Source organism: Myxocyprinus asiaticus, chromosome 20 (assembly GCF_019703515.2).
Source record: "Myxocyprinus asiaticus isolate MX2 ecotype Aquarium Trade chromosome 20, UBuf_Myxa_2, whole genome shotgun sequence".
Lineage (NCBI taxonomy): Eukaryota > Metazoa > Chordata > Actinopteri > Cypriniformes > Catostomidae > Myxocyprinus > Myxocyprinus asiaticus.
In genome coordinates, this window is record NC_059363.1 from 38,924,965 (window position 1) to 38,952,042 (window position 27,078).

General features: G+C 38.9%; 1 protein-coding gene across 2 annotated transcripts in view; it reads right to left on the bottom strand.

Moving 5' to 3' along the window:
• The window catches only part of rbks (ribokinase), a 54,744-nt gene that overhangs the window by 2,964 nt on the left and 24,702 nt on the right, over positions 1–27,078 (bottom strand). For both annotated transcript variants that reach the window (XM_051646292.1, XM_051646291.1), the window contains 2 exons: positions 21,122–21,213; positions 8,816–9,004 (listed from right to left, as the gene is read on the bottom strand). In XM_051646292.1, the coding sequence (XP_051502252.1) occupies positions 8,816–9,004; positions 21,122–21,213 (281 nt within the window). The remainder of the gene's footprint in view (positions 1–8,815; positions 9,005–21,121; positions 21,214–27,078) is intronic.

Consider the following 27,078-nt stretch of genomic DNA (forward strand, 5'->3'; position numbering starts at 1 on the left):
AAAAAGAAAGAAAGCAAACAAACAAACAAACCTATAGGCCTACTGTGTATCATGGTTATCTTATGTTTGTTCATAATGTAAGAATACATTATGAACATCCATAATCCTAACCATATAGAGCCTTTAAGGCTGAGTAGCCTGTTGGGGCACCTTTCTTCCATCGCAATCTTGCAAGCTGTGCGGGGGCAGAGTGGCACGATTTGGGGCACCTATCTCCCATCGCATCTGTGCGGGGTGGCACAATTTGGGGCACCTTTCTCCCATCTCGATCTTGCGAGCCAGGGGCGGGGTGGCTCAATTTGGGCAGGTACCCTGTCGTGCCGCTCCAGAGAGCGTTGGCGCCCTAGGCGCCTGCCTATATCGCCTATGCCAGGATCCGCTACTGCACAGGTCACAGAGGTCAGAGTGTAACAACATGCAGGCTTCAGGCTTTCTTTGACCTCTCAGTGTTAAATTTAGCCCCATGCCTTAAAATCTTTGTGAAGGCCTTCTGTTTGGAGACATGCAGTGTGATATTGTAGGGAAAAAGCTGGTTTTGTGTGACAAGAGAAGTTCATCGGCTGTGATCTACTATATAACTTGTGCACCTCATGAAGCCTGTCAAGAACTTATCCAGGTCATATCTTGCCCCATAATGAAAATATACTTAATATTAATACAACATTGTAAGTTGGGGGGTAAGGGGATTTTTTTTTTTTTTTATGTAGAATTCTCTTTAGCGGTACTATACAGCATAGCAACTTTTTTTTTTTTTTCCATGACTACAAAGTTGATAAGGAGACTGGCATGTTTTACCATCCCTGCAGGGGGTTGGATGGGATTGGTGGGGTAGGGGTGATGGGTGTTGAATTTATGATGGGAAAGCACACAGGAATGAGGCCATGCTCTCAGATTTAACCACAGATCGCCAAGTTACTGGTTCTCACACGTCTACCAGATTACTCATCTCATAGACCCTATCTTCATTACACACCTTTGACTGTCCTTTCTGCATCCACCATATAGCAACAAGACCAAAAGCCGCAGTTGTCTAAATTTACCTAAAGAGTGATGACTGAATGAGGTGACCTACGCACACAAGAATCCATTACAAAGTGATCACAGTCCACCTTGGCCCAGTTTAGCGCAAGTGATGCGTTTAGTCTGTTTGAGTAAATGGATGACCAGCTGAAATGAGACATATGGTGTGGTCATGATGAAAGTTCTGAAAGAAGTTTAATAGCTCCACCCGGCTCAGTTAAAGGAGCCTAAACCTCAATATAGCTTAATGCTTCAAGGAATTTGACAAATAGACATTGTAATTTGTAAAGGGCCATTCATATTGACAATGCTTTTTTAGGAGGTTGCCAGGTCTTTGTACTGTTGATCACTAGTAGAACTTCCTACTGCATGCATGCCCTAATGTTATTGGTGGGTTGCACATCTAGCAACAGATTTAAAAAAATCTGAACACAGATTGAATGCATTGCCAGTAAGAATCAATTATCAATTTTATGAATCAAACTCATGTATTGCCAAATGCTGATAATCTCTAACATATTGTGTTTTTTGACACAATGTATTTGTAAGATATTCCTGTATGTGGGCAGAGGCAAATCATATAGAACAAGGAAATTGCTCACAGTACTATTAACTTTTTTTAACCTTGCCTACGCTCGACAACAATCTCATAGGAGATGGATCAAACGTGCTCCAGTCTTCACTCCCATTGGTAGTTGTTGCTCATTTGCTCAAAATTACACTTTTCTTAAATGAATATTCCGGGTTCAATGCAAGTTAAGCTTAATCAACAGCATTGTGGCATAATGTTGATTACCACAAAAATTAATCATCTACTAATCATCTGTCCTTTTCTTAAAAAAACCAAAATGGAAGCAAAAATCGAGGTTACAGTGAGGCACTTACAGTGGAAGTGAATGAGGCCAATATAATTTTATAAAAGCATTAACATTAATTCTTCTATTAAAACTTGTGTTATTTGAGCTGTAAAGTTGTTTAAATTGTCATTTCTACAGTCATTTAAGGGTTTGTTGACATTACATCGTTATGGCAATAAAGTTGCAAAATTGGCTATAACTTTACACTGAAAAGGTTAGTAAGTGATTTTATCACACTAAAATCATGTTTACGCACATATTGTTTGTCTTGTGGCTATACGTTTGAAAAAGTATTTTAATTAAAAAAATTGGCCCCCATTCACTTCCATTAAACTTTTTTTTTTTTTTTTTTTTTAAGAAAACAAGGGGTAAGTCGAAATTAATTTTTATGGTAACTGATTGAGCTTAACTTGTATTGAACCCGGAATATTCCTTTAACTTTACTGAATTGCCAACAGTTGCTGTCACTCATCACCTTCAAATGGGAACTCATTCCAAATGGATAATTTCCGCTCGCGGCCTTTAAAAAGCTACAACACTTTTTTGGTAAACTTATGACTTGTGTTTGAACAACTTGCATTTGTTTATGACAAAAATATGCATACTCTGCTTAAAAGCCATTATGCGTTTACCATGCTGAATTATGGAAAAACACTATAGCTGCCAAGTGTGCATTAAAAAGAATCATTATTCACTTTAAAAGTGCAGTCTTTGTCTTTACAGGCTGCATGGTGAGCCTCCGTAAGGAAGACTGACATCTGACAACGTTGGTCTGATGCCTGATGTTTAGCTATAGTGACATCCGCTCCCCCTCCTGGTATGGGCCAAATAGTCCCAGACACATTCTGTTAAAGGTTAGATAAAGCTATCTGTCAATCAAATGACCAAACTATTATATGTTGCTAGTCAAAATCCATAGTTGTACATTATGGTTCTACCAACAGTAAAAACTTTTATGAAGCTGAAGGACATGTTTTATGTTGTGTACTTAACAATTTGGCCAGAATTTCTGTACCACACTACAGTGTGTACCTGGGAGTCTTGCAAAAAAAATAAATAAAAAAGTCTCCCAATGTCATCTTCACTAGCACCTCATGTAGTGCTAGTCCGGGATTTCTCCACAAAAGAGAGAGAAAAAAAATCCTTGGAACATTGGATGGTTGCAATAGTTACAACAACTATGGAACAAATGAGAGTCTGACAACAACAAAGGTTAAATAAAAGGCTCCAAAAGCAAGAGTGGATGACTCAGGGATGACATGGTGAAGATGGCATTCATGAGGTTAATGCCAATAACTTCCAACTGAGGTTACCGAGTAGATGACCAGTGGGTGGGTTGCACAGTCAAAACGTCAAGACAATGAAACTAACATTGTGTCATTCTGTGGCTGATCACGTCATCAGAATTTTCATACGGTTGGTGTACCATAAAGTGTATTTTTAGAAGCAACCCTAAAGGTTCTCCTTTTTGAACTCTAAAATAATCATCAGCATTGTTTATGGTCAAATCTTCCTTAATCCTATACAGAGACAGAAAAAAGCTTTAGCTCTGGGGGTCTGAATGGTCATCTTGTGTCACCGCATCACATATTGCTAGGTGATGGTTTCCCTCAAGAGAACTGCTACAGTCCAAAGGCTCAGTGTGGGTTCTTTGTTGGTTTCATTTACAGTCTCTTAGTGTGATGACATCATTGTCGGTAGGAGGCAAGATGTGTTTTCCGGTAAATACACACCACTACCGTCTCCTGTAAAAGATCCCTGTGGTGGGTCCACTGTGTCTTTTCACGGAGGTGAAGTTTGGCTAATTGTGATTGTCTGAACAAACTATGAGCTGTGATGTCTGGCTTAAAGGCAAGGTCCTGGAATTGGGGGGAACCTCCAAATGCAGGATCAGTGGCCACCCACAGTCCATCTGAAGTATGCTGTAGGTATGGGAACCTAGTCTATACACAAACACACAGGCTATGAAAGGGTTGGACTGCAAGGAAAAAAGAAGCCCTGCATAAGATTAATAGCAGAAAAGGAATGATCTTACGATGGGTGGGTAGCCACATAGATGGAAACTACATACTAGCCCATCCAGATTTGCAGCAGTGTCTAACAGTTTCAAAGCTTTTCATGTAGTGCCACACCACTGGGCTTTTGATCACTCAAGGGGAGTCTAGCTGTTATGAAGCTGTAAAAGATCCTTTTAACCTGAGACTACTTGGTGTCAGTCATCAACAGAAAGTATTCCTTGATAGTTAACACAATAGCATGGTGCTTTAGAATCAAAAGATTTGTGCACAGGACTTAGCCACTGTCCCGTTAATATACAGTAGTGCATTTATGCTGAAATCTCAGGATACTTCAAAAGGGCTTTTCAGCTTGACATTGTTAATCCATGGTCATTTTAACCCCAGGTTTATGCTTTCATTCTTTACCATGGGTAATGGGGAATACCTTTTGCGCCTCAGTTGAGGGTTAGTACCTCAAAAGCAGAACTTCATAATCTAGACTTAACTCACCTTTCATAAGTACAAGTGTGAAATGTTGACTAACCCATGGTTGAACGTGACACAGTGCTGAAAGCAAGAAAATGTATTTCAAGTGTGACAATATGATTGACAAGAAAATATACGGTTTATTGCATTTGGAACACTGAAAGAAGGGTCAGCAATTTACTAAGCATCAGCATTTGTCTTGAACTCTAGCTTAAGTGAGCCAAGGGCTTAGTAAAAAGTTGGTAAAGCTAGTGACCCACTAACCAGTTTTTTCCCCAGACTGATCTCACAGTGAATTCAGAAACAGTAGGTTGACTTTTCTTGAGCTAAACTCGGCCTGTGCTTATCGAAATTCGAAGCTATGCCCACAGTGGCTGAAGCAAGATGTGTTTTTGAAAATAAAGGTACATGTGAGCTCCAGTTTCTGGGTGAAATACCCACAGAGGGGCACCAAAAGAGAGTTGTTTTTAGCTGTATATGATGCGATACAGTGAAGAGGAATGCATATTTTGTTAACTGTAAATTATTAACTGTACCCCCAAACTAAAAACCAAACCTATTCTTTGAGGGAAAATGCAACCTCAGAATTGTCATTGACTGAATGTGATTACTTCCTGGTTCCAATGTCAGATGAGAACCCAAATCTCCAATGTGAAAAACACAACATGCTTCGGGTCGTGCCACAGGAGAAGGTAAACATGCATGAACCAATGCAAAAATGTGTGACGGGAGATGCCACTTGTCAGTATCTTGGCACAATGGGGCTGATGTAAGGTTCCTGATACATTCTGAAGAAACATTCTGACTTACTAAACTAATGTTGTTTTTTTTCCAATGATTTTCCACTACTGGCCTCATTTACATAAGGATTCAAAAGAAATATTGAATGAAAAACTAAACTGTCATCCCCACAAATTCATCTCCTGGCGAGTTAATGGACCTACCAACTCTCTTTGCATCATCTGGGATGAACAAATACTTTCTCAGTGTCCCCCCCTCCAGAAAAAATATCTCAGTAATTATCGGTGGGTGGTCCCTCATGGCCATGGCAGTGACCGATGAGCTCACACACATTTAAAAAACAAGCCATATTGTCCGCAACCCAACAAATGTGTTCTGATCCATACTTTTTGTTGCATCATCTTCCTCAAACACAAAGGCATATATGGCACATGCTACAACGTTGACCGCTGTCCGTGTTCATTGCGTACATTTCGTGATGCTACTGTTGTTGTTAATTTGGAGATTCACATTGATTGGCATCCAAAATGTGTTGAAGATTTGGAATCACACTTCAACACTTGGTTGCAAACTGAGCCATGCACACTATCCCATGCAATAATAAAGCTGGGGGCATTCCATGACTATTGTCTGACTCTGAACAACAGTGGTTAGGTTCAGACTCATGAGGTCCTGAGATTTGGTGACACAGCAGAAAATGCTGGATTCAGGCCAAGGTGCACTGAGCAATGCATTGCCATGTGACTCACTAAGCTATGCTGAGGGAGAAGACCGGTAAACACTTTAACCTTCTATTGAATCTTCTTTAAAGATGAAGAGTCAGATGTTTTGGATGGTTACTTTTCTCCTTCCAAGTTTAATGTAGGTTCACATCCCCAAAAACTGTAAACAGAGTGGTTTTGTGGTGCTATCAAAACATTGGTTTGTTTAGTCGAGACCAGCCTGACAAGGCAACATTGGCTTAACCAATGGTGCGAGTTTGGGGTGGGACTATCTGTTCTCCAACCAATGAAACAGTGTTTGAAAGGCTGTTTGAAAACACTCATTATTTTTCCAATTCCTTTGGTGATGCTAGTGGAGCAGAAATAACACGCCTTTTAATGGCTAAAGATAGTCCTTACAAATAAACACAGTAACCACATAGTGCTCAAGAATGATGACAGTTTTTTGTTTATGTCCATATGCAGTTCAAATTATAGGGGAAAAACAGACATGTACAAGTTCCTTTTAAAAAAAGTGATAACCCATCATTCTTTGGAAAAATAAACAAATGGAAACATGCTTTGCTTCTGTCTAGCCATTGAGATCAAATCTGGCCCCATTGCCCTTCTCCATGTTTTTAACAAGTGAGCGCAAAAAAAAAAAAAAAAAAATTTACTGGAAGAGGGATCAGGGCATCCAAAAGATTTAAACAACTCAGGATTTATGGTTCATCAAAGTGCACGGGAATGGGCAGACGGCCACGCGGAGACCACAGCCACGCGGACTCCCACCAAGTAAATCGCTGCTAAGCACTGAGTCACCCAGAGAGGATAGGGGAGCAAGAGGCATTCTACTTTGATGAAACTGGACTTGTCATTCTGTCCTTCCTCTCTCTCTCTCTCTCTCTCTCTCTCTCTGTGTGTGTGTGTGTATGTATATGACTAAAACAAGAGAGTGAGATGGAGAGCGAGATGTGGAGTGTTTTGTGGTTGGAAATCAGACAATATAATTCAGTCAAAATAATAAATGCCTTTTTAATGTTCTCATTACTGTGAACACAGATCAGTCAAAACAGTATAAACATGAAAACTCATTAAAACTAATACGAATTAAACTAATTAAAAGCACTTGTTATATTAAAGTCACCAACACTTTGGATAAAAGCATTTGCTAAATGACTAAATGAAACTATGATTAACATCCATAACGTGGCATATTTATCCTGAATGAAACTGGATAATCAATTAGACAAAAAGGAGGGCAGGACTTGATTTTATTCATTGACCGAGGACATGATTTTATCCATCTCCAACATCATAACCTTTTTTTCTTTTCTCAACTTTTCCACTTTTTAAAGTATTTAATACTTTTTTTGAACTTTCAAAATGCGCATTAAAAATGGTTGGATAGAAACCCAGTTACTGTTATCTTTGATAAATTTCACATTTTCATTTTTTATTTTTTTTAAAGGGCAAGTGTGTTTTACGGTAAATATAATTTTAGGCCAAAGTGTGTTCAATGAAATATATCAATATAAAATATACTTATATTATGAAATTATGATATTCATTGGTGTTAAGTGTAATTTCTGCGCCACAACTGTAACCAAAAGGAGTAGCAAAAATAATGATTGTTTTCCAAAAGTTTTCCCTAACACTCTCCTCATCTTCTACTGGTCAGACAAAAGCAGTATACAGTATAGTCTGGCCTCAAACTCATGCTATTAGTTGAGCAGTTCGAGATGCTCATACAGAGCAATATTTTTGGATAGTGCCACAGAGCCACTGTGTTTACCCTATTTGGGGGGAAATCAGCCTATACAACTGACTAACTTGTAGTTGACTCAGCATATTAAGCTGGCAAAGAAAGTGTTTACATAAAAAAAATAAAATAATATTTCACTTTTAAAAGCGTTACAACTAGCCCTGTTCTTCCCTGTGTATAATACAGACGAGTAGGCGTTTGATGTTTTGACGTAATTCGAGTGATTGTTGCGTATGTATCATATCAATAGTACACCTTTATAAATACTAATGTTCTCATACCATTGCTTCTCTTTCTGTACGACATAACAATGACTGGAAAATGCCTACAATAGCTTTGATCTTATCATAAGAATCTTGCTGTGAATGCAGGGTTCATTCTGCTGAAAGCTACAAGGTTTTGGAGAACAGCTGAAAAACCCCATGTATCCCTCTGAACTACTCCAAATACATTTTTCGTAGAACCTCAGTGATGTTGAGCGACGGTGGTCTGCATGTCATGCTAACAAATGGGTGCTGGACAAAGCTAACATTTTGCTTGTTAACCATTTGAAATGTGGAACTGAAATGCATACTTTGTATTCCCATACATTTTCTAATGCCAAAGAATAATTCAAATAAAGAATAGAGAAGCAGAGAAATTTTTCTCTATTTGTTGGTCACCAGCAGGACACTTTTTTTTATTGTTTTGCATACTTGCATCAGATTATGATGCATGTGTTTTCTTTCTGTCTTGATACATATGACTAATATTTGACAACTTATTGATCATGCTGTTCTTCATAAGACTCTCTTGGCCTTTCACATGTTTAGAAATTTGCAATAAAATAAACAGGAAACGCAAGTTACTATGACGCCAAATTACTGAATCCAGGTGCGAAATGAGTAAGCCTCTTCAGAGATCACAATCAGAAGAGAAACCAGAAGAACCACATCCTTAATTAATAAGATGCTGATGTCAGACTCATAAAAATATGAGACACATCAGTAGCAGTATGCGTAAACACCAGACTGAATTTCTGACAACCATCAGATGTTTCAGAAAGAAATAATGATATGAAACTGCAAGAAATAAACGAAGTAGACAAGTACTTTGTAATTAATCTAGCAAAAAGTGTATCCCAAGTGCCACTGGTCCATTGCCCAAAGTCTTGTAGTAAATGAACAAAAAACAACTAAAATACTATCACTGTGTAGATGCACTGGATGCACTGACTGATGTCCTAGGTAGGAGTGACTGTAGTCTTACCGTGGTATCCACAGCAGTGACCAGGGTGGTGGGGACAGGTTTAGGGACAACATTTGTTGACTGACACACCACACAGCCCTGTGGCCCCAGGGTGACAATGACTGAACCACAACCTCTGCGAAGCAGTTCCAGGCTGACTTGACTTGCTTCTTCCACTGAGGTAACGGCCATTCCGGTCAGCAGCTCTGCCTGAGAGAGGTACCACAAAGCTGGGTAAAATTTTAATGAGGAAACTGTCACGTACAGCAGCTCAGACTGAAACATACTATGAATGCAGCCACTTCTACCTATACAAGCTCAATATCATGCATCGTTGCATTCCAAAATGTGTCTGGACCCAATTCATAAAATGATGCAGGAAAACGTTGCATTTTCAGCTTTGGCATAAAGGGCACTATAGAGGGGACAAGTCTTTTTCTACAGTCAGTTTTCTCTTTTTTTCCCTCAAAGAAAATTCACAGAAAAATCTTGAATTTTAATCTTGGCACAAACATAATTTACAGCAGAATGCTCATTGTTTAAGCTGAATGTCTATATTAAAGGGATAGTTCACCCAAAAATGGAAATTCACTCATCATTTACTCACCCTCATGCCATCCTAGATGTATTTGGTTTGCTTTCTTCAGCAGAACACATTTGAAGAAAAACAGAAAAATATCTCTGCTCAGTAGGTCCTTAAAATGCAAGTGGATGTGATCAAAAGCTCCAAAAATCAAAGTCAGCTTAAACGTCTTTGATACGATGAGAACATCGACATTCAAAAAGAAAACAATGAAGGCTTGAATCCGAGCACTGACATCCCCTGCCAGCCCTTAACACAGGTGCATGCAGAACAATACCAAAACACTCAAATCTCTTTAAAGTATAACAAAGTTTATTGATGCAGTGATATCCATTAATAATCAATACAATACAGTCGATAAACTTTTGACTTCCAACTACAAACTAAATTAAGATATCAGTGAAGTCTACTCAGTTGGAGGAGGAAGAGAAATCTTCTTCACTTCTGCAGGCAAAAGAGTGAGACGTGGATTGCTCAGCAGTCTCCTTCGGATCTGTTAGTGTGCTCGGTGGAACACGGAGAAATCTCAGCTCGTCTAGTGAGATGGAGGTTGTATGGCCAAAGTTCTAAGTATGTTACTTCCTTGGGCAACGAAGCTACACCTGGGAGCAGCAGGGCTGCCACTAGACACAGCGCATACTGTCGCTGGAAGCAAAGCTTAGAAGGATCTCCAAGGTTTTTATATTCTCAATGACGTCACGGTTGGGGGACGTGTTCTGTCGTGTTTCATCCAATGTTTAATCCAATAGGAGTTGAGAGTTCGATCCTTCAGAATTTCACACATAGGTGTAAAGTGATCAAGGCTTAATGGGATCTGTAGTCTGTTTTGGACTCCCTTTGTTTGATTTTGGCACTGTTTGTGTTATAAGGCTTCTAGTGTTCCTACATGCTGCAGACAGGCTTTATGATTGTATGTAGGCCTGTCTTTGTCTCCTATCTGAATACATGAGGCCCAACAATACATTAGACTTTAGAGGCAATTTTTCCTCCATTTAGTTTCCCAGATGAGTGTTTCCCATTTGGTGTTTTTACTCATTTTGTTTTTCCTTCCACAGCATTTAAATGTTTATTTTCTGCCACATTAGTAAATTAAATATCCTTTTCCTGTCCTTTTGACTAAATTTGTTAATATATACAGTATACTGGTGGCCAAAAGTTTGGAATAATGTACATATTTTGCTCTTATGGAAAGAAATCTGTACTTTTATTCAGGAAAGTGGCATTCAACTGATCACAATGTATAGTCAGGACATTAATAACATGAAAAATCACTATTACAATTGAAAAAAAAAAAATTCAGAACTTCATAAACTACTTCAAAGAGTTCTCATCAAAAAAATCCTCCACGTGCAGCAATGACAGCTTTGCAGATCCTTGGCAGTCTAGCTGTCAGTTTGTCCAGATCCTCAGGTGGCATTTCACCCCACAAACACTCAATGGGGTTAAGATCCATTTTCCAATTATCTGTTGTCCAATGTCTGTTTCTTTGCCCACTCTAACCTTTTCTTTTTGTTTTTCTATTTCAAAAGTGGCTTTTTCTTTGCAGTTCTTCCCATAAGGCCTGCACCCGTGAGTCTTCTCTTTACTGTTGTACATGAAACTGGTGTTGAGCGGGTAGAATTCAATGACATGTGAGGTGTCTATTTCTCAAACTAGAGGCTCTGATGTACTTCTACTCTTGTTTAGTTGTACATCTGGGCCTTCCATTTCTCTATCTGTCCTTGTTAGAGCCAGATGTCCTTTGTCTTTTTTAAGACCGTCTTGTACACATTTGTATGAAATCTTCAGTTTTTTTTTTGTTTTTGGCAATTTCAAGCATTGTATAGCCTTCATTCCTCAAAACAATGATTGACTGACAAGTTTCTAGAGAAAGCTGTTTCTTTTTTTGCCATTTTTGACCTAATATTGACCTTAAACAGAAATCCGAAGAAACTGCTAACTACCATTTAAAATACAATATAATTTTTTCATTTTTTTGTGAAATTGAGTAAATATAGTGCTAAATAAGAATTTATTATTATTATTTATATATATATATATATATATATATATATATATATATATATATATATATATATATATATTATTTTCTTTTGCAATTTTATGTTTGTTATTTACTATATTAAATTGTGTGATATATCGGCATTGTATCGGCCACCCTGCTCTCTGGATACCGGCATCAGTCATTTAAAAAAACATATCGGTTGGAGGTCACGTGACGCCATGCGAGGAGCAGATGTGTGAGTGACGAGCTCTGCACACTTTGCTAGTTTTTTAATTATTTTCATGTTATAATCCGGTGAGATTCGATACACCTAGTTACATATTTGTTCTTTGAGGTAAACATGGCAAAGAAGTCAAAGTCTGCAGACATTAAAAGACACTTACGTGTTCAAGCTGAAACCTCTGATGGGCCTGCAGACTGGGGACTCGATTTGGATGCCGCGGCGGGAGAGATTCAACGGCAACTGTCCAACATGTCTGTGATCCTGACAAAGGTTGTTGCTGACTTGGAGGATCTCGCTGTAATACGTCGATTGATTACGGCAATGGAAAAAAAATTATCTGAGTTGGTTACAAGAGTGGCAGATGTTGAGAAATGGATCGATTATCTGGAGTCATCCGCTAATCCGCTCGTGACCAAAATTGACGTGGGAAACATTTTGGAAAAACTGGAAGATCTTGAAAATAGGAGCCGAAGAAATTATATACGGATTGTTGGAATTCCTGAGCATGAAGAAGGCAGAGATATAGTGAAATTCCTTCCAGAGTCTGCTCGACATAACAGGCCATAAGCTGGAAATCGCGCGAACTCACAGAGTCCCGGCTCGCAGATCTGCTGAGGAAGCAGGCCCCATTTCTGAGATCATCCGATCAAGATCTCGTGTTGCATGAGGCGAGGAGCAAAGGAAAGCCTTCTTGGAAGAATCACAATATTTTCTTGTTCCCGGATTTTGCGAATTCGACAAGAGAGAAACGCGATCAATTCAAGGAGTGTGAGAAACTCTTGCATCAATGGAAGATTGCTTTTGCTGAGAATAGATATGAAGGATGGCCACAAAGTATTTACGTGTCCCAAACAAGCACTGTCCTTCATAAATACATTGGAGTGAGTAAGCCATTTGATGTTTCTCATGTGAGTGGACTGACTCGCTGAACATACACTTGAATGTCAGAGGAAGCTGGGCGCCATTTTTGTTTCTGTTTGTGTTGGTTCTGCCTAGCGGCTGGAGTTCGTTTTGTGGAATAACACTTCTCCTTCAAGAAACTTTTGCATTGATGGAGGATTGCTTTTGCATTGGGGTTCCCGGCCAGATTGAGAGTGGATGTTGGGGATGGCCGCAAAATATCTACATGCCCACACAAAGGATGTCTTTTATAAAGTCATGGTGTATTTTTTCATACGGCCTCCGAATGAATTTGACTCTTGACCATCTGAGGAACCGGGACACCTGTTTTGTTTCTTTTTGTGCTGGTTCTGCCTAGTGGCTAGAGTTTGTTTTGTGGAATAACACTGCTTCGGGATGTTGGAATATGGTCTGTATAATCTTGTTTTTTTACACACAATTTATTTTGTCTGTTATATCAAAATGTCAAATGTTAATATTGTAAAATGTTATCTTTCTCCACATGGAATATGAATGGGTTGGGGCAACCCATAAAAAGAAGGAAGGTTATTTCTTAAGCGTAACAAATGTGATATAGTGTTTCTTCAAGAAACGCATCTTTCCCTGCAGGAAGCTGAAAAAATTGGGAAGATATGGGGTGGGCATGTTTTCTTTAGTGCTGGCTCAAGTAAGAGTAGGGGAGTCATTACAAGTAAACATCTACAATTCAAATCTCTCCAACAGATTAAAGATAAATTAGGGAGAATCATTATTGTTTTAGCAGAAATTCAGGGGCAAAGGTTGGTTTTGGCTAATATTTACACGACTAACGTTGATGATCAGGGCTTTTTTATTGAACTTGAAGGGATGTTGCAAGCCGCTGGCGCCCCTCATGATATAATATTGGGAGGAGACTTTAATCTTTTGATGGACTCAGTCCTTGATCACAGTGAAGCAAAAGTGTGTAAGCCCCCTAGAGAAACACTGACGGTTTACAGGATGTGTAAAAATCTTGGTCTTACAGATATTTGGCGACTTTTTAATCCATCTAGTAGGGACTATACATTTTTTTCATCAGTCCATAAGATTTATTCTAGAATATATATATATATATATATCTAAGTCCCTCATTTCATCTGTTGTTGATTGCTCAGTTGGAAACATCTTAGTCTCAGATCCCTGGTGAATTTAGAGATGTTGCCACATATGGAGAAAAAGAAATCATAGAGTTGGCACTTTAATGTATCCCTGATGCAAAATCCTGATTTCCAACAAATGTTAAAGACTGAAATCAATGTTACCTTAGGTTCTTAGGAGTTGGATCATACAGTATGCCTCATTTACTAAAAAATCCAAAGCATGAGAACTCGTGGAGTTGGAAGGGAATATTAAAAGTGCAGAGGCAGAGCTGAAGTGCCGTATGTCATCTGATGGCCTCAGAGAATTGACCCGATTGAAATACAGTTATAATACTATTTTGTCACAGAAAGTGGAGTTTTGGTTATTCAGGGCAAGACAGTCATACTTTGAGTCAGGTGACAAAGCAGGGAAGCTTTTGGCTAGATATATAAAGCAGAGAGAGTCTTTTTCTACCATTCCCTCAGTGAAATCTGCTGATGGTGAAATTTTTACCTCGGCCATTGATATTAATAATGCCTTTAAAGAGTTCTATCTTGATCTCTATAGTTCCACATCTTCGTCTACTGATGAAGATATTAGAAAATTTGTGGAACCATTAGAACTCCCTAAATTGACGACTGAGCAAAAAAACTATCTTGATTCTGAGATAACCTTGGAGGAGCTTGACGAGGTAATTAAGGCCTTACCTAGAGGCAAGGCTCCGGGGCCAGATGGTTTTGCCGCTGAATTTTTTAGATCTTATGCTACAGAATTGGCTCCACTATTGTCAGAAGTTTATACGGAATCATAAAAGAATGGAAAGCTTCCCCCAACCACGACAAAAGCCCGGATCAGTCTGATTCATAAAAAGGACAAAGATCCAAGTGTGTGTAAAAGTTACCGTCCAATTTCCCGGATCCAACTAGATGTAAAAATGTTTTCAAAATTTTGGCTAACCGGTTAAGTAAAGTTATGACATCTCTTATACATATAGATCATGTGGGATTTATTCGGGGCCGTAGCTCTTCTGATAACATTAGGTGTTTCATCAATATCATGTGGTCAGTAGCGAATGATCAGTCTCCGGTCGCTGCCATCTCACTTGACACCGAAAAGGCATTTGATATGGTAGAATGTGAGTATCTTTTTAATATTTTGGAAATGTATGGGTTCGGGAGTACATTTATTGGTTGGATTGAGTTACATTATAGACACCCTGTAGCAGCGGTACAAACAAATGGATTAATTTCAGATTATTTTACTCTGAACAGGGGCACTTGGCAGGGTTGCCCTATTTCCCCATTATTGTTCTGTCTTGCCCTGGAACCATTAGCAGCCGCAATAAGAAAGGAGGATGATTTTCCAGGGGTGATGGCGGGAGGTGTGGTGCATAAACTTCTGCTTTACGCAGATGATATTTTATTATTTGTCTCTAACCCTAATAGATCTATGGCTTACCTCCACAGAATTATTAATTCCTTTTCCAAGTTCTCAGGATACAAAGTCAATTGGTCTAAATCCGAAGCTTTGGCTCTGACAGCGTACTGCCTGGTAACGGCTTTTCAGCCGGGCGCCTTCCAGTGGCCTGAACAGGGCATTAAGTATTTGGGTATTTTATTCCCAGCAAATTTGTCTGATTTAGTTAGCAGGACTCGACAATAAGGACTGCTTGATGGCCCGGGGCCAGTGTGAGAGAGGTTCGGGCCAGTTGCAAGAACTGTGACTTGCCCGATCGGGCCAGTGCTGCATTTATAATGTCACTGTTAGCAGACAACGAGTGAGAGAGCACAAAAAATACACGGAGTGAACAAATTCTTCTAACCGAGCACTCGGAGATGAGAGAGCGTGATTATATTTAGCTTTCAAAGACATGCGAGTGCATAATAAACCGGAAGCGGTGAGGAACAGTCTCGTGAGCGCACGAGTGTGCAGACACCGAGCGCGCTCTCCTAGAACTGTCCTCCCTCATTTCCAAGTGTCCTTGCAGCAGCCATCGCCGTTATTAGTCCTTTTTTAGGAGGGCTTCAGTCCCACTAAAATTCTGTGACTTTGCAAACAGCACGTAACTGTTCTAAACAGCTGCAGCTGCAACACTGCACTTGTTTGAATTGTGAGGCACTTTGGTTGCTTTTCCCACATGTAAAGACTGACTGTAGTGTGAGCCAATAGCATTGGAGTGTGGGCTGTGAAGGAGCATATCATTGGTTTGAGCCACTGAACTAATATGCCCCATTTCCTCATTCAATTCATGAATGAGCGAGGATCAGTGTCTTATTATGACATATTGACAGAGGAGGCATTTCGCTCGTTTAGTTCGGTAATCCCGTTTAACAAGGAGAGAAAGGAGCTGGATTAATTAAGAGTAAAAGTGACTAATGACATTACAATGTATATTCCTTGATGGTCATGCACATCAGTTCACAAAATGATATGCTTTGTTATCATTTGCAGGGAAAAAACTTATGATATTTAAACACTGATAAAGTCTCTTAGTAGACATACTGCTTTGAATAAAGTATAATTAGACTTGTTTCCTCCTCTGTGCTTTATCAATGGTTTAATGACTCAAAACACATGAAAGATGTTGATTTGCTGCCACCTAAGAGTATCTGAATGAAACAGTAAACAAATCTGAACGAATCTTACACAGTTTTGATTTATTTTGGATTTTGTTTAGTCACAACATAATTCCCATAGTTCCATTTATGTTATTCCATAGTTTTGATGACTTTATTATTATTCTAAAATGTAAAAAAAAAAAAATTATAATAAAGAATGAGTGTGTTTCAAAACTTTTGACTGGTAGTGCATATATAAAAAATAAAATATCTTTGGACAATATTTTTAAGCCATGATGTATCAGCTATTTTTCATTTTTGTTTTGGGGCCAGTGAAAATTTTGGCAGGGCAAGTAAAAGTCTGAAGCACTGGCCTGACCGGGCCAGTAGAAAAAATCCTTAGCGTTGAGCCCTGGTTAGAGTTAATTTTGACCCTTTAATAAAAAGGTTTGAGCAATGTGGACAGGTGGGCTTCATTACAATTATTGATGATTGGGAAGGTTAATGTTATTAAAATGAACTGTATTCCAAAATTCAACTACCTGCTACAGTCACTCCCTATAGATGTCCCCCTCTCTTATTTCACGCAATTTGATAGCATAGCGAAGTCCTTCATTTGGAATGGTAAACGTCCCAGACTACATTTCAACAAATTACATAGGCCGATTGACAAAGGTGGGCTAGGCCTACCCAAGATTTTGTTTTATTATAATGTGCTCGGTCTCAGGCATTTGGCTCATTGGTCGCTTCCACCTGAAAGAGCCCCTCCCTGGTTTTCTATTGAACAGGAAGTCCTTGCCCCTATTTCGCCATTGCAAAGCCTTTCTATCAAACTAACCGGAGAAGTTAAGTCACATCCCGTTATTTCACATTTGCACGTGATTTGGACAAGTGGCAAAATTTATTTAAATGTTGCCTCAAGCATATGGCTGAACCCCAAATTATGTATCAACAAGTCCCCTTTCTGTTGGTCAGAGTGGATTGTTAGGGGGGTTACTACACTTGGCAACCTGTATGAGAGTGAAGTGTTGAGATCTTTTGAGAATTTGAGTCATCATTTTTTGGGATTCCCAGATCTCAGTTTTATAGGTATTTACAGCTGTGCCACATGCTCTGTACTGTTTTTGGGAGTAGCACACACTTTGCTTTGGGAGAGGTGATTTCTGCTTTTGGAAAAGGTCATGAGGCATCAGTGTATTACTCCCTGCTAACTCAGAGTCTGGGGGATGGAGCTTTAACTTCTATCAAGAGATTATGGGAGAAAGATTTGTATTTGGTATTGGAGGAAGGAGTGTGGACTAGGATTCTAAAAAATGTCAAGTCTGCATCTAGGAGATGCAAGGGTTCGCCTTATGCAATTTAAGATTTTACATAGATTTGATTGGACCCCCTTTGGGGGTGTGTTAAGATTCAAGATTTTGGTTAAAGGTTCAGAATTATTTGTGTGACGTTTTGAGCATTCAAATTTGTCCCAGTCTCTGTATTTTGGGTGATGGGGTGGTCATAAATATGGGAGATAATCACATTAAAAACTGGGTTCCGACCAGTCGCATAATCGGCAGGCAAATAATTTTAAGGGGTTGGAAGTCGAATGGAGCACCCTTTTTTTTGGAGTGGTGTGTGGAAATGGGGAGGGTAGCTGCATTTGAGGAAGTGGTAAGTAGAAGGCTGGGGTTTAGGGACTTATTTGTTAAAAAATGGGGCAATTATTTAGCTTTTTGGGGGACTCTCGGGGAGGAGATGTGGAGAGTGTAATTTAGTTTAATTATATATGTTTATATATATATATATATATATATATATATATATATATATATATGTGTGTGTGTGTGTTATTATGTGGGACCATATTTAACCCGTAAACCCTAATGTATCAAATTTGATACACATTATTTCAACATAGTAATTTATTAACTTAAACATAGTGCTTTGAAACAACGATAGGCTTGTCTTAGAAAGCAAACATTTATTGTCAAAAATGTCAATAACTTTAATTATAATGTTACATTGAACTTTTAAAATAAGGTGTCATTTGTCCCAACATAGAGTTACTTTTCACGCAAGTCCCCCGCCATTTTTTAACTGACCGATTTAAAACATTAAAATCTTTTTTCTCTCTCACAAATAACCAATAGATGGTGCCATAAACATGTGAAGCTTACATACCATAGGTTGTTTGGCTAATTTGTTTGAACAAACAGTGAAACAGGAACCCTCAAACATAGTGTATCATATTTGATACACATGGCGTTATAGGGTTAAATACTTTTTAACTATAAACCATCGCTTTCGGTCAGCAGCAGTATGCGCATTCACGAGTGGGCGGAATTCACGCGGTCTCTCATGTGACGTATTTGCGTTGGCATGTTATGGATGTATAGTAATCTCGTGTTTTACTCTCGGTTGAGACATTCACACAAATACACCTTTGTGAAAAACAAACAGACACAAATACAGATCAAAATCAAAAACCAATGAAGCCTCTGTACAGCGTTCCTCCTTCTCAGATGTAAACACTCCGGCTCTTCTGGGTGTCGCACATGCGTCAGTTCTCGCGTAAAAATGCCTACGCGATTACATCAACACGCACATACTGCTGCTGACCGGAAGCAATGATTTATAGTTAAAAAGCACTTAAATATTGATCTTTTTCACACCAAAAGCAATCGTGTCTCTTTAGAAGACATTAACCACTGGAGTTGTATGGATGACGTTTATGCTGACTGTCTGTGCTTTTTGGTGCTTCAGAAGTCAGATCACCATCCACTTGCATTTTAAGGACCTACTGAACTAAGACATTTGTCTATTTTCATATACATCTGGGATGGCATGAGGGTGAGTAAATTATAATTTTTTATTTTTGGGTGAACTAACCCTTTAATTGAAGCTGCTGCACTGAAGATGTTTTGTGAAGTTTGAATACATGCTAAAATGTTTCAGTTATTTACAGTTATTTATTTATTTTTAAAGATACATGTAACTGACAAGGTTTAATGCCCTTATTTAGCATAATGGCTGATTGACAGGTGAGAAAGCGGTCTTTCTCTGTTGATTACAAAACCTTTTGGACCCCATTTACCCCTGTATTTAGCACTGTCCACCTCTGACCGGATCACCAGAAATCGATGTTAATAACAGATATTCCACTTAGTGTGAGAAATACAACTGGCTGGAGATCAGTGGTTTAAAGCAAATGGGAAAGATAAGACAGAAACTCCATAAATGATTACTAACAGGGTTCAACTTCTGGAACACAACCTGAGTCACCAACCCTTTCACCATTTATGAAGATCTGAGGGTATAAAAATGTGTGTACAACACTGGGATCAACTGATCAAAGACTTCTCACCCTGTGTACTTTCAGACCACACAAACTTAAGCCTAAGTTTAGTGCAAGTTTGAATTGTCAGTCCATTCAGGTTCTGTACTGCAGGTGTGAAGGCTAACCCCCATCTAACTCCACTAAATGAGTGGAGATACCACTCACTCAGAGATCAGGGCAACAAGTATCGCCTTGGTATTTGTGTACTTTAAGCTTTGCTATAAATCTTTCATAGCTGCCAAAACAGAAAAGCACACCTATTACTCATCAATGTGTGGTTATCTGCTTCTGTAAACTGCAGATGATTCATCGTTCACTCTCGCCAAGTTTGTACATAAATGCATGCGTTGGGACTAGTCTAAAAGGTTGATTTGTACTGAAGGCTCTCACTTTTAAGTCGCACCTGTTCATTTTTCCCTCTCCAACATTCCAGCCACATCAAAGTGGTCCTGACGGAGCACTCTGGTTCAAACTCTCTGTCACGCCGGAGCTTTGCCCCAGGCTGCACTAACACACCATCTGATTGCCTGGCCGTGGCTGTTTTAACTTTACCGTTTCCCGTCAATCCATACCCTTGTCTATCATCTCGCCCTGCTATGATGTGAGAAGGGCGGCTCCCAACATAACAGTTACAGTAAGACACGGCAGCCAACCCCGTAATTTTTGTGCTTGGGCAAGTAGATGACTTTTCAGGCTGTGTTGTTACTGTTGTTACGTGCAGGTCATGACCAGGCAGCATAATTGAGCTGTTGTTCAGCTCTAGTAACCTGCTTTAACAAACCTGAAGACCTACAGGCAAGGGAGACTGTAGGGTTGAATGCAATTTGGGGTCAAAGTTCATGTGAAACTTTTGTTTGGTATTTGTTTTAAGCACTTTGATGTTTTTTTCCCCCTTTATTTCAAAAAGGCTTTTAATCTGTGAACGTACATTAACGGTGAAGCAGAATTTATTTGTATTTATTTTTTTCAAAATACTTCCTCCTATCTTAGTTTAATGTACTGAGATGACTAAAAGTAGCCCATTCGTAAGTTGTCATTTGTTTGTACCTTGAAGTACAGTATTTTTTTAATTATTGGAAAACTTAAAAATCAGCATACATCAAAAAGTATAATAAATTCTACCATGATGTATAAATACTTTACAATTAAAATAATATGTAATTTTGTTTTGTATAACAGTAATGAGAATAAGTTTATTATTATGCTTCATTGTCATGAAAATAATCACAATGATAGATTAGTCATAATGGTCTTAAAATTATTTTTCTTTAAATATTAAATATTTATTTATATATTTTTAGGTGAAAAGTAACCTGGACATGTTTTTAACAGGTTTCGGTCTGACAAGTCAACTTCTGACTCAACTGATGACATGATAACCAATGGCCAGTGTGAGAGATTTGGGCCATTTGATGGAATGGTCACTTACCCCATCGGGCCAGTGCTGCATTTTAACTACATCTTAAGCTTTTTTTTTGGACATATTTGACAAAATGTTGCCTAAAATAAAATCTAAAAAATAAATAAATAATAATTTTTGTGGTAGGGCCAATCAAAATGTAAACTACTAGTCTGACTGGGCCAGTAGAAACAAATCCTTATTGTTGTGCCCTGTGTATATGATGTGACTTATTTTACCTCAGACTCATTACAGCAGAAAACATCAGATGCTTTGTAGAAATCAGATTGCAGGTCTGCGATAGCAGGGGCTGGATTGAAAATGGTTTTCACTGTAAGAAATATAGAAACTGTTATTTACACATTGAGTTATATGGTATATAAGTCCATTTTGTTCTCAAATATTTCTGAAAGAAAATGATTTACAAAATTGCAAAAGCCCAAGTAAAGAATTTCTGTGATGTCACATTATTGTTATGAGTTAAGGAAACATTTAAATCAGCGCACACAAGAACACATCATACCGCACGTGACACACCGTAGTCGACGTCACACTTTAGTCATTGTGAATCTCACCCACTGAGCTTCTTGCAAGAATTCGATTGCATAAATTTTGCTGCTTTCTCAACTCAATGCTAGTTTCAAAACAACGTCAATCGAAATCCATCAGTTCCCTCTCTTTTCCCCCCTTTTATCTCCGTCTATCCTTTCATCATCTGTACACCAAATCTACATACATTAAGAGGTGGAATTATTCAGTGTGTCATGAGGAGCATCTCTGCTGAATAATGTCTCTCAAAGTGTATACTTCCTGAACATGGATCTCACTACGGAGAAACAGACTTTAGTATGTACATACTGACTGTTGATGATTTGTTACTGAATTCCGTCTCTTCTATTTCTACTTAAAATTATGCTAAATGTGACAAAGGGCACATAATCACACACGTGCACACACACACACACACTGGTAAACTCAAAGAAGTTTCTACTTATCTATTAAATATATTATATTACCCCTTGCAGTGGCCCAAAAAGTAGTTAGAGACTTTAAGTCACACTTTAAAATGTCTGAATGTCATTGCACAAAATACCACCAAGTGGCATCTGCAAACAAATGATGCTAGCCCTTTTCACTTCACATTTATGAGGCATTTTTGCAATTACTTTTAGTCCAAATATGATTTTTGAAGTCACTTTCCTTCAAGTTCACAAAAACAACTAAATAACATGTTTAACAACAAGAAAGTTTCCAAATACTTTTTGTCATCATTTAGAACAATATTTCTATTATTTTATCATTTAAAACCAAACTTCTTTTTGTAAAATGTTTTGCTTAAAAAATATGCTTGTGCTATAATTTTGTAAAATAAATGGCACTTGCTTTGATATCTTTCTATTTCTATTTAGTGTCCAAATACTTTTTGGGGCCATTGTAAATCATCTATTAGCTATGTAGTTAGTTTGACCTATAATTTAGAATACCATTAAGGATAATCAAAGTTCAGTCATAAATCATATTCCACTGTAAGTCACAGGGCCCTATTTTAAGAGCGCTAGCGCTAAGCGCAGAGCTATGCCATAAGTCATAAGCACAAATTCAATGGGTATGGCCATGAAGTTTTGGTATTTTCGTGCAAGTATGCGCTAAGTCTAGGAGCAAGTGGGTTTGACGAAATCACACGCGTATCGCACTAATGGGCTGGGTCAAGTGCAATTTAATTCAGAGGTTCTTCTCTGGTTATTCCACCGTCTGCGTCCTATTATATAGTACATTCCCTCAAGCACCAGCGATCAACAGCACATTCATAGGTAGTGTAAAAAAACAAAAAAAACAATACAAATTAGATCACAAATACAGTTGTAAATATAAACATAATAATACTCATTTAAAAATAAAAATAACTATAGATAGTTTAACACAAATCTAAAAAACAAAAAATTGTTTCATAAAACGGCAAATGTCAGGGACATAATTTGATGTTCCACTATATTTTCCGAGTTAGGACATGAACTTTATTACCACCTGCTGGTGGAATCTCCAAACTGCAAATGCAGGAACTGAGTTTACTTTGCACTGAAAACAGACCTGCTTTTGAAACATCTTAGCGCAAAGACCTATTTCTCAGGAAAATAGCAAATTGCGCTTTGCAGCACTTCATTTACATATAATACACCCACAGTTTGCATGCATACACCCACAGTTAGTGCAAACAAACCCACCCACGCCCACTTGTGCTTTGCGCTGGCACGAAAACTGCACTTAGAATTAGCGCTCTCATGAAAGTAGGATAAGACGTAATGCACGTTCGTTGCGCATAGCGCTGCGCTTTGCGCACTCACAAAAATCCAGCCCTCAATTCCCTTAACACTAATAACATTCCATTGCCTGAAACAACTTTTGAAATCATCTCTACACAAAGAATATGTTTTTGAATGACATTTTTTCTACACAGTCATTCTTTGACCTTTCACATACATTAAGGCATTCCCAGACTATGAACACACTTAATATTACACCATAAACAAATATTCTATCATCATCATGCCATTCAAAATATTTTTTTTCTTCCAAGGAATTCGAAAATTAAACTAGCATAATTTTCAGGAAGCTCATTTACATACAAGGAAAGTGGATGGTGATTTATACATCAAAAAGATAGGTAGAAAGGTAGTCCACATGACTCAAATGCTACAGTATGTTCCAAGTCTTCTGAAGAAATATTATAGCTATTTGAAAGGAACAGGTGAAAATAAAAACATTAATCACTGAAAATCAATTTTATGATGATTTTTTGTTCTGTTTGGAGCTTGACAGTCATCTAATTTTGTTGACACAATTTTTATTTTTAGGTGAACTTGCTTTAGGATTAGGCAGCAAGTGAGCTGGGGAAAATCGATAAGCACTTGTGAAGTGGATAGTGTAATACAGTATGAAAGAGCAGGGACCTCACTGTTCAGAGAGGCTTTGAAAGGCACTAAGAGCAAAAAAAAAAAAAAAGAAGAGCAAATTAAAGGAAAATGCAAGCAAATTCACACAAAAGTGATCAAACATCTCTTCAGTGCCCAGTCTATTGCATGAAATAACATGTTAACTACATCAGCTTCATAGTTATTCCAAGTTAACTACACAAGGAGAAAATTTTACAGTGCTTAGGGAAACGGTCATCTGATTTTTCTCCAGTGAGCCTGTGGGGGTGGCATGTGCGTAATCTAAGCCTTGAGCTCTGGCTAAGTGCTATTTGCGCACGTCATTGTCTGATGAATTCATCCCAAGTGATAGGCAAATAATCTGGGCTGATGGCCTGTCTTAACACTTAATATGGCCCACTAACAAGCTAAACAGCATGTATCTGGGCAGTTCTAAGGTGGTGAATGTGAATATGGGGGTGCGTTTGGGGGGGTGGGGGGTGGGTAGTAGGTTGCCATCTGTCACCCATCTGTGTATGAGACTTGTTGCATCCTTGTGGATCTCCATGACGAGGGTCCAGGGCGTCTCTGATCAGCAGGGACCTGAACACACAAGGTGCTAATAATATCTGAGACACAGCCGGTTGTGTTTTTTTATCCACTGGAGGAGAAAGTCGTGCTTTAAACAAACATTTAAAATGAGATGAGATTAAAACGTTAAAATAGGGAGTGGGAGTGAGAGTGAGAGACACCTAGATTCAAATAAATACAAGATGTGTTGGGAGTACAGAGAAGAGGATATAATATTGGTGTTATACAACTGTGCCATATATAGCACTCATGTAAACCAAATGACAGATATGTCACCACAAAGAGAGAATCACAACTTTTTTCTTTCAAAGTGTTTTTATGAAAACAGAAAGGTGTAGACTATGACAGAGGGAAGATGAAGGTTGTTTGTAGGGCTGATTGGAATCAGACAATAATAACTGCCTATGACTCGATGGGTGGTCTCATAATTTGGTCGATCACCAGGGTTCCCACTCCTTTTGACCAATGGATTTCCATGACATTTCCATAACTTTTCCAGTAATTTTTGATTGTCATTTCCAGTCAATTATATTCACTGTAGAAATTTTCAGTGACTTCCATGACTTAAGAAATGTTTTTTTCTTTTCAATGTCCTGGAAATCACAATTTTAAAATAGACTATTTTTTACACCCTGTGATGATGTGTTTCCATCTTATTAACTGCATAAAAGCTAGCAAACTTTTTTATATTTAAAATGTTTTAAATTATTTAGTGTAAATTTATAGCATAATAATTTGTGTTATATTACCCTGGAATTAGTTTTAAAATAATGAATTATCACTGCTGCAATGGGGTTTCTAACACAGCTGCTGAGGGAGTGACAGTAAATTTGGCATCTTCTTTCTTCTGACTGTTGTAATCCACAGCTCTCTATTTTTTCCACTTGTGGAAAGTCTTGTAAATTAAATAGTGGAATTTTTCTTTTGCTTTTGGAGCAAATGAGTAGGCAAAAATTATATTTGCGGTGGTCTCCCATTTACCGCTATAGAAGTTTACCCTGCAATAGTTTACTTCTGCATTCCAAAAGTTGGAAATGTGAAAAGGGTCTATTCCCTGATATTTACTGGTTTCCCTTAACTGTGGGAACACTGGATCACATAAACCCATACTTTAGGTCTATTTTGATTCCACAAAAGACACAAGTGCACAATTATTTTTTGTCTTGTTTTCTATTCAAATATACAAACATCCTTAAAACAAGAGGAATTTACTTGAAAACCAAATTATTTATGAAAATTAGTCATCAGAGAATGTAGAGTATTTTAAATTAAGTTTGTTTCTTACCCACAAATTGTTCAATTTTCTTCCTCTTGCAAATAGTTTTTTCTTGTTTGTTAGATTTATGCTTAAAATTAGAACTATTTGTCAATAATGTAATAAATAATAAACTAATTCAAGCTATATTTTCTGAAAGTCATCTCCGGTTATACATGTAACCTCGGTTCCCTGAGATGAAGGGAACGAGACATGCATGAGATGCTATAGGGATTCTTTCTCCCATGACCTAGTTGAAGCCCTTGTGCAATAACTTCAGAAATTTTTAATTGAGGGACAAGAGTGCATCGCTTGTACCACAAACTCTGAAGTAGTAGTGTGGCAAGTTTACGCCATGTTTGGTTCATCTCAGGGAACCGAGGTGTGGCGGCGGGGCTTTGGTAGGAAGTGCTTCATTGGTTGCGATTGCTTTTGTGCTGTGATGAAGCACTCTGCAAAGCTTTCAACGGCGATGCCAAAGAGACTATCTGGCGATACCGAAGTGTTGAGGAGGGCGGCTTTCTCCGCATCACGCATCTCCGTGAGAGTCAGTCAGATATGTCGGTCCAGAACCACCAGGTTGCTCATAGCCTTTCTGATGGCCTGAGCGGTGACTTTCGTGGCCTGCAGTGCCAAGTCTGTAGCGGTGTGGAGCTCTCTGAACAGCTCTGGATCGGGGCCTTGCTTGTCCATTTGTTTGAGAAGCTTGGACTGGAAAACCTAGAGCACTGTCATACTGTGGAGTGCTGAACCAGCTTGGCCCACCGCCATATAAGCCCTTCCAGCCAGTGCGGACGTCAGTCGACATGGCTTGGTGGGATGGGCAGGTCCTCAATCCCATAGCGGTAGCCGGACAGAGATGGACTGCAACCGCCTGTTCTACCGGGGGAAGCTTTAGATAGCCCGTTTCCTTGGTGTGGTCCACCGTGGTGTGAACGGCAGCCCCTCCGATCTGAGTGTGTGACGAGTAGGGCGCGCCAGGTCTTCGTGAACTCCGTGTGGAACTCTGGGAAAAATGGTGCAGTTCTCTGGATTGTGGTCTGCTGATGACAGCCAGCCTGCAGAAACCACTCATCCTGGAGATTTTTCTTGCTCTTCTGGAGATGACCACTCGAGACCGAGCTCCTCAACCGCCCGTGTGAGGACGCGAAGCAGCTCTTTGTCAGTAGCATGTGCACGCTCCTCAACCTTGCTGGGGGAATTGGCGGCAACATCTCTGTGGACAACTCGCCCGTATCTGATGCTGCAAGGGACATGGTGTACCTCAGAACGAGGGCGATCCTTGAGCGGAGCATCTGGAGACACATGTCCTTGCAGTGAGGGCAGTCTGTCTCCACAAGAGCCGCTTTGGCGTGGGCACAGCCCAGGCAGCGAACGTAGCTCTCATGTCCATCTGAAGGCAGGATGTGCCTCTCGCATATGGAACACTTGCAGAACGACA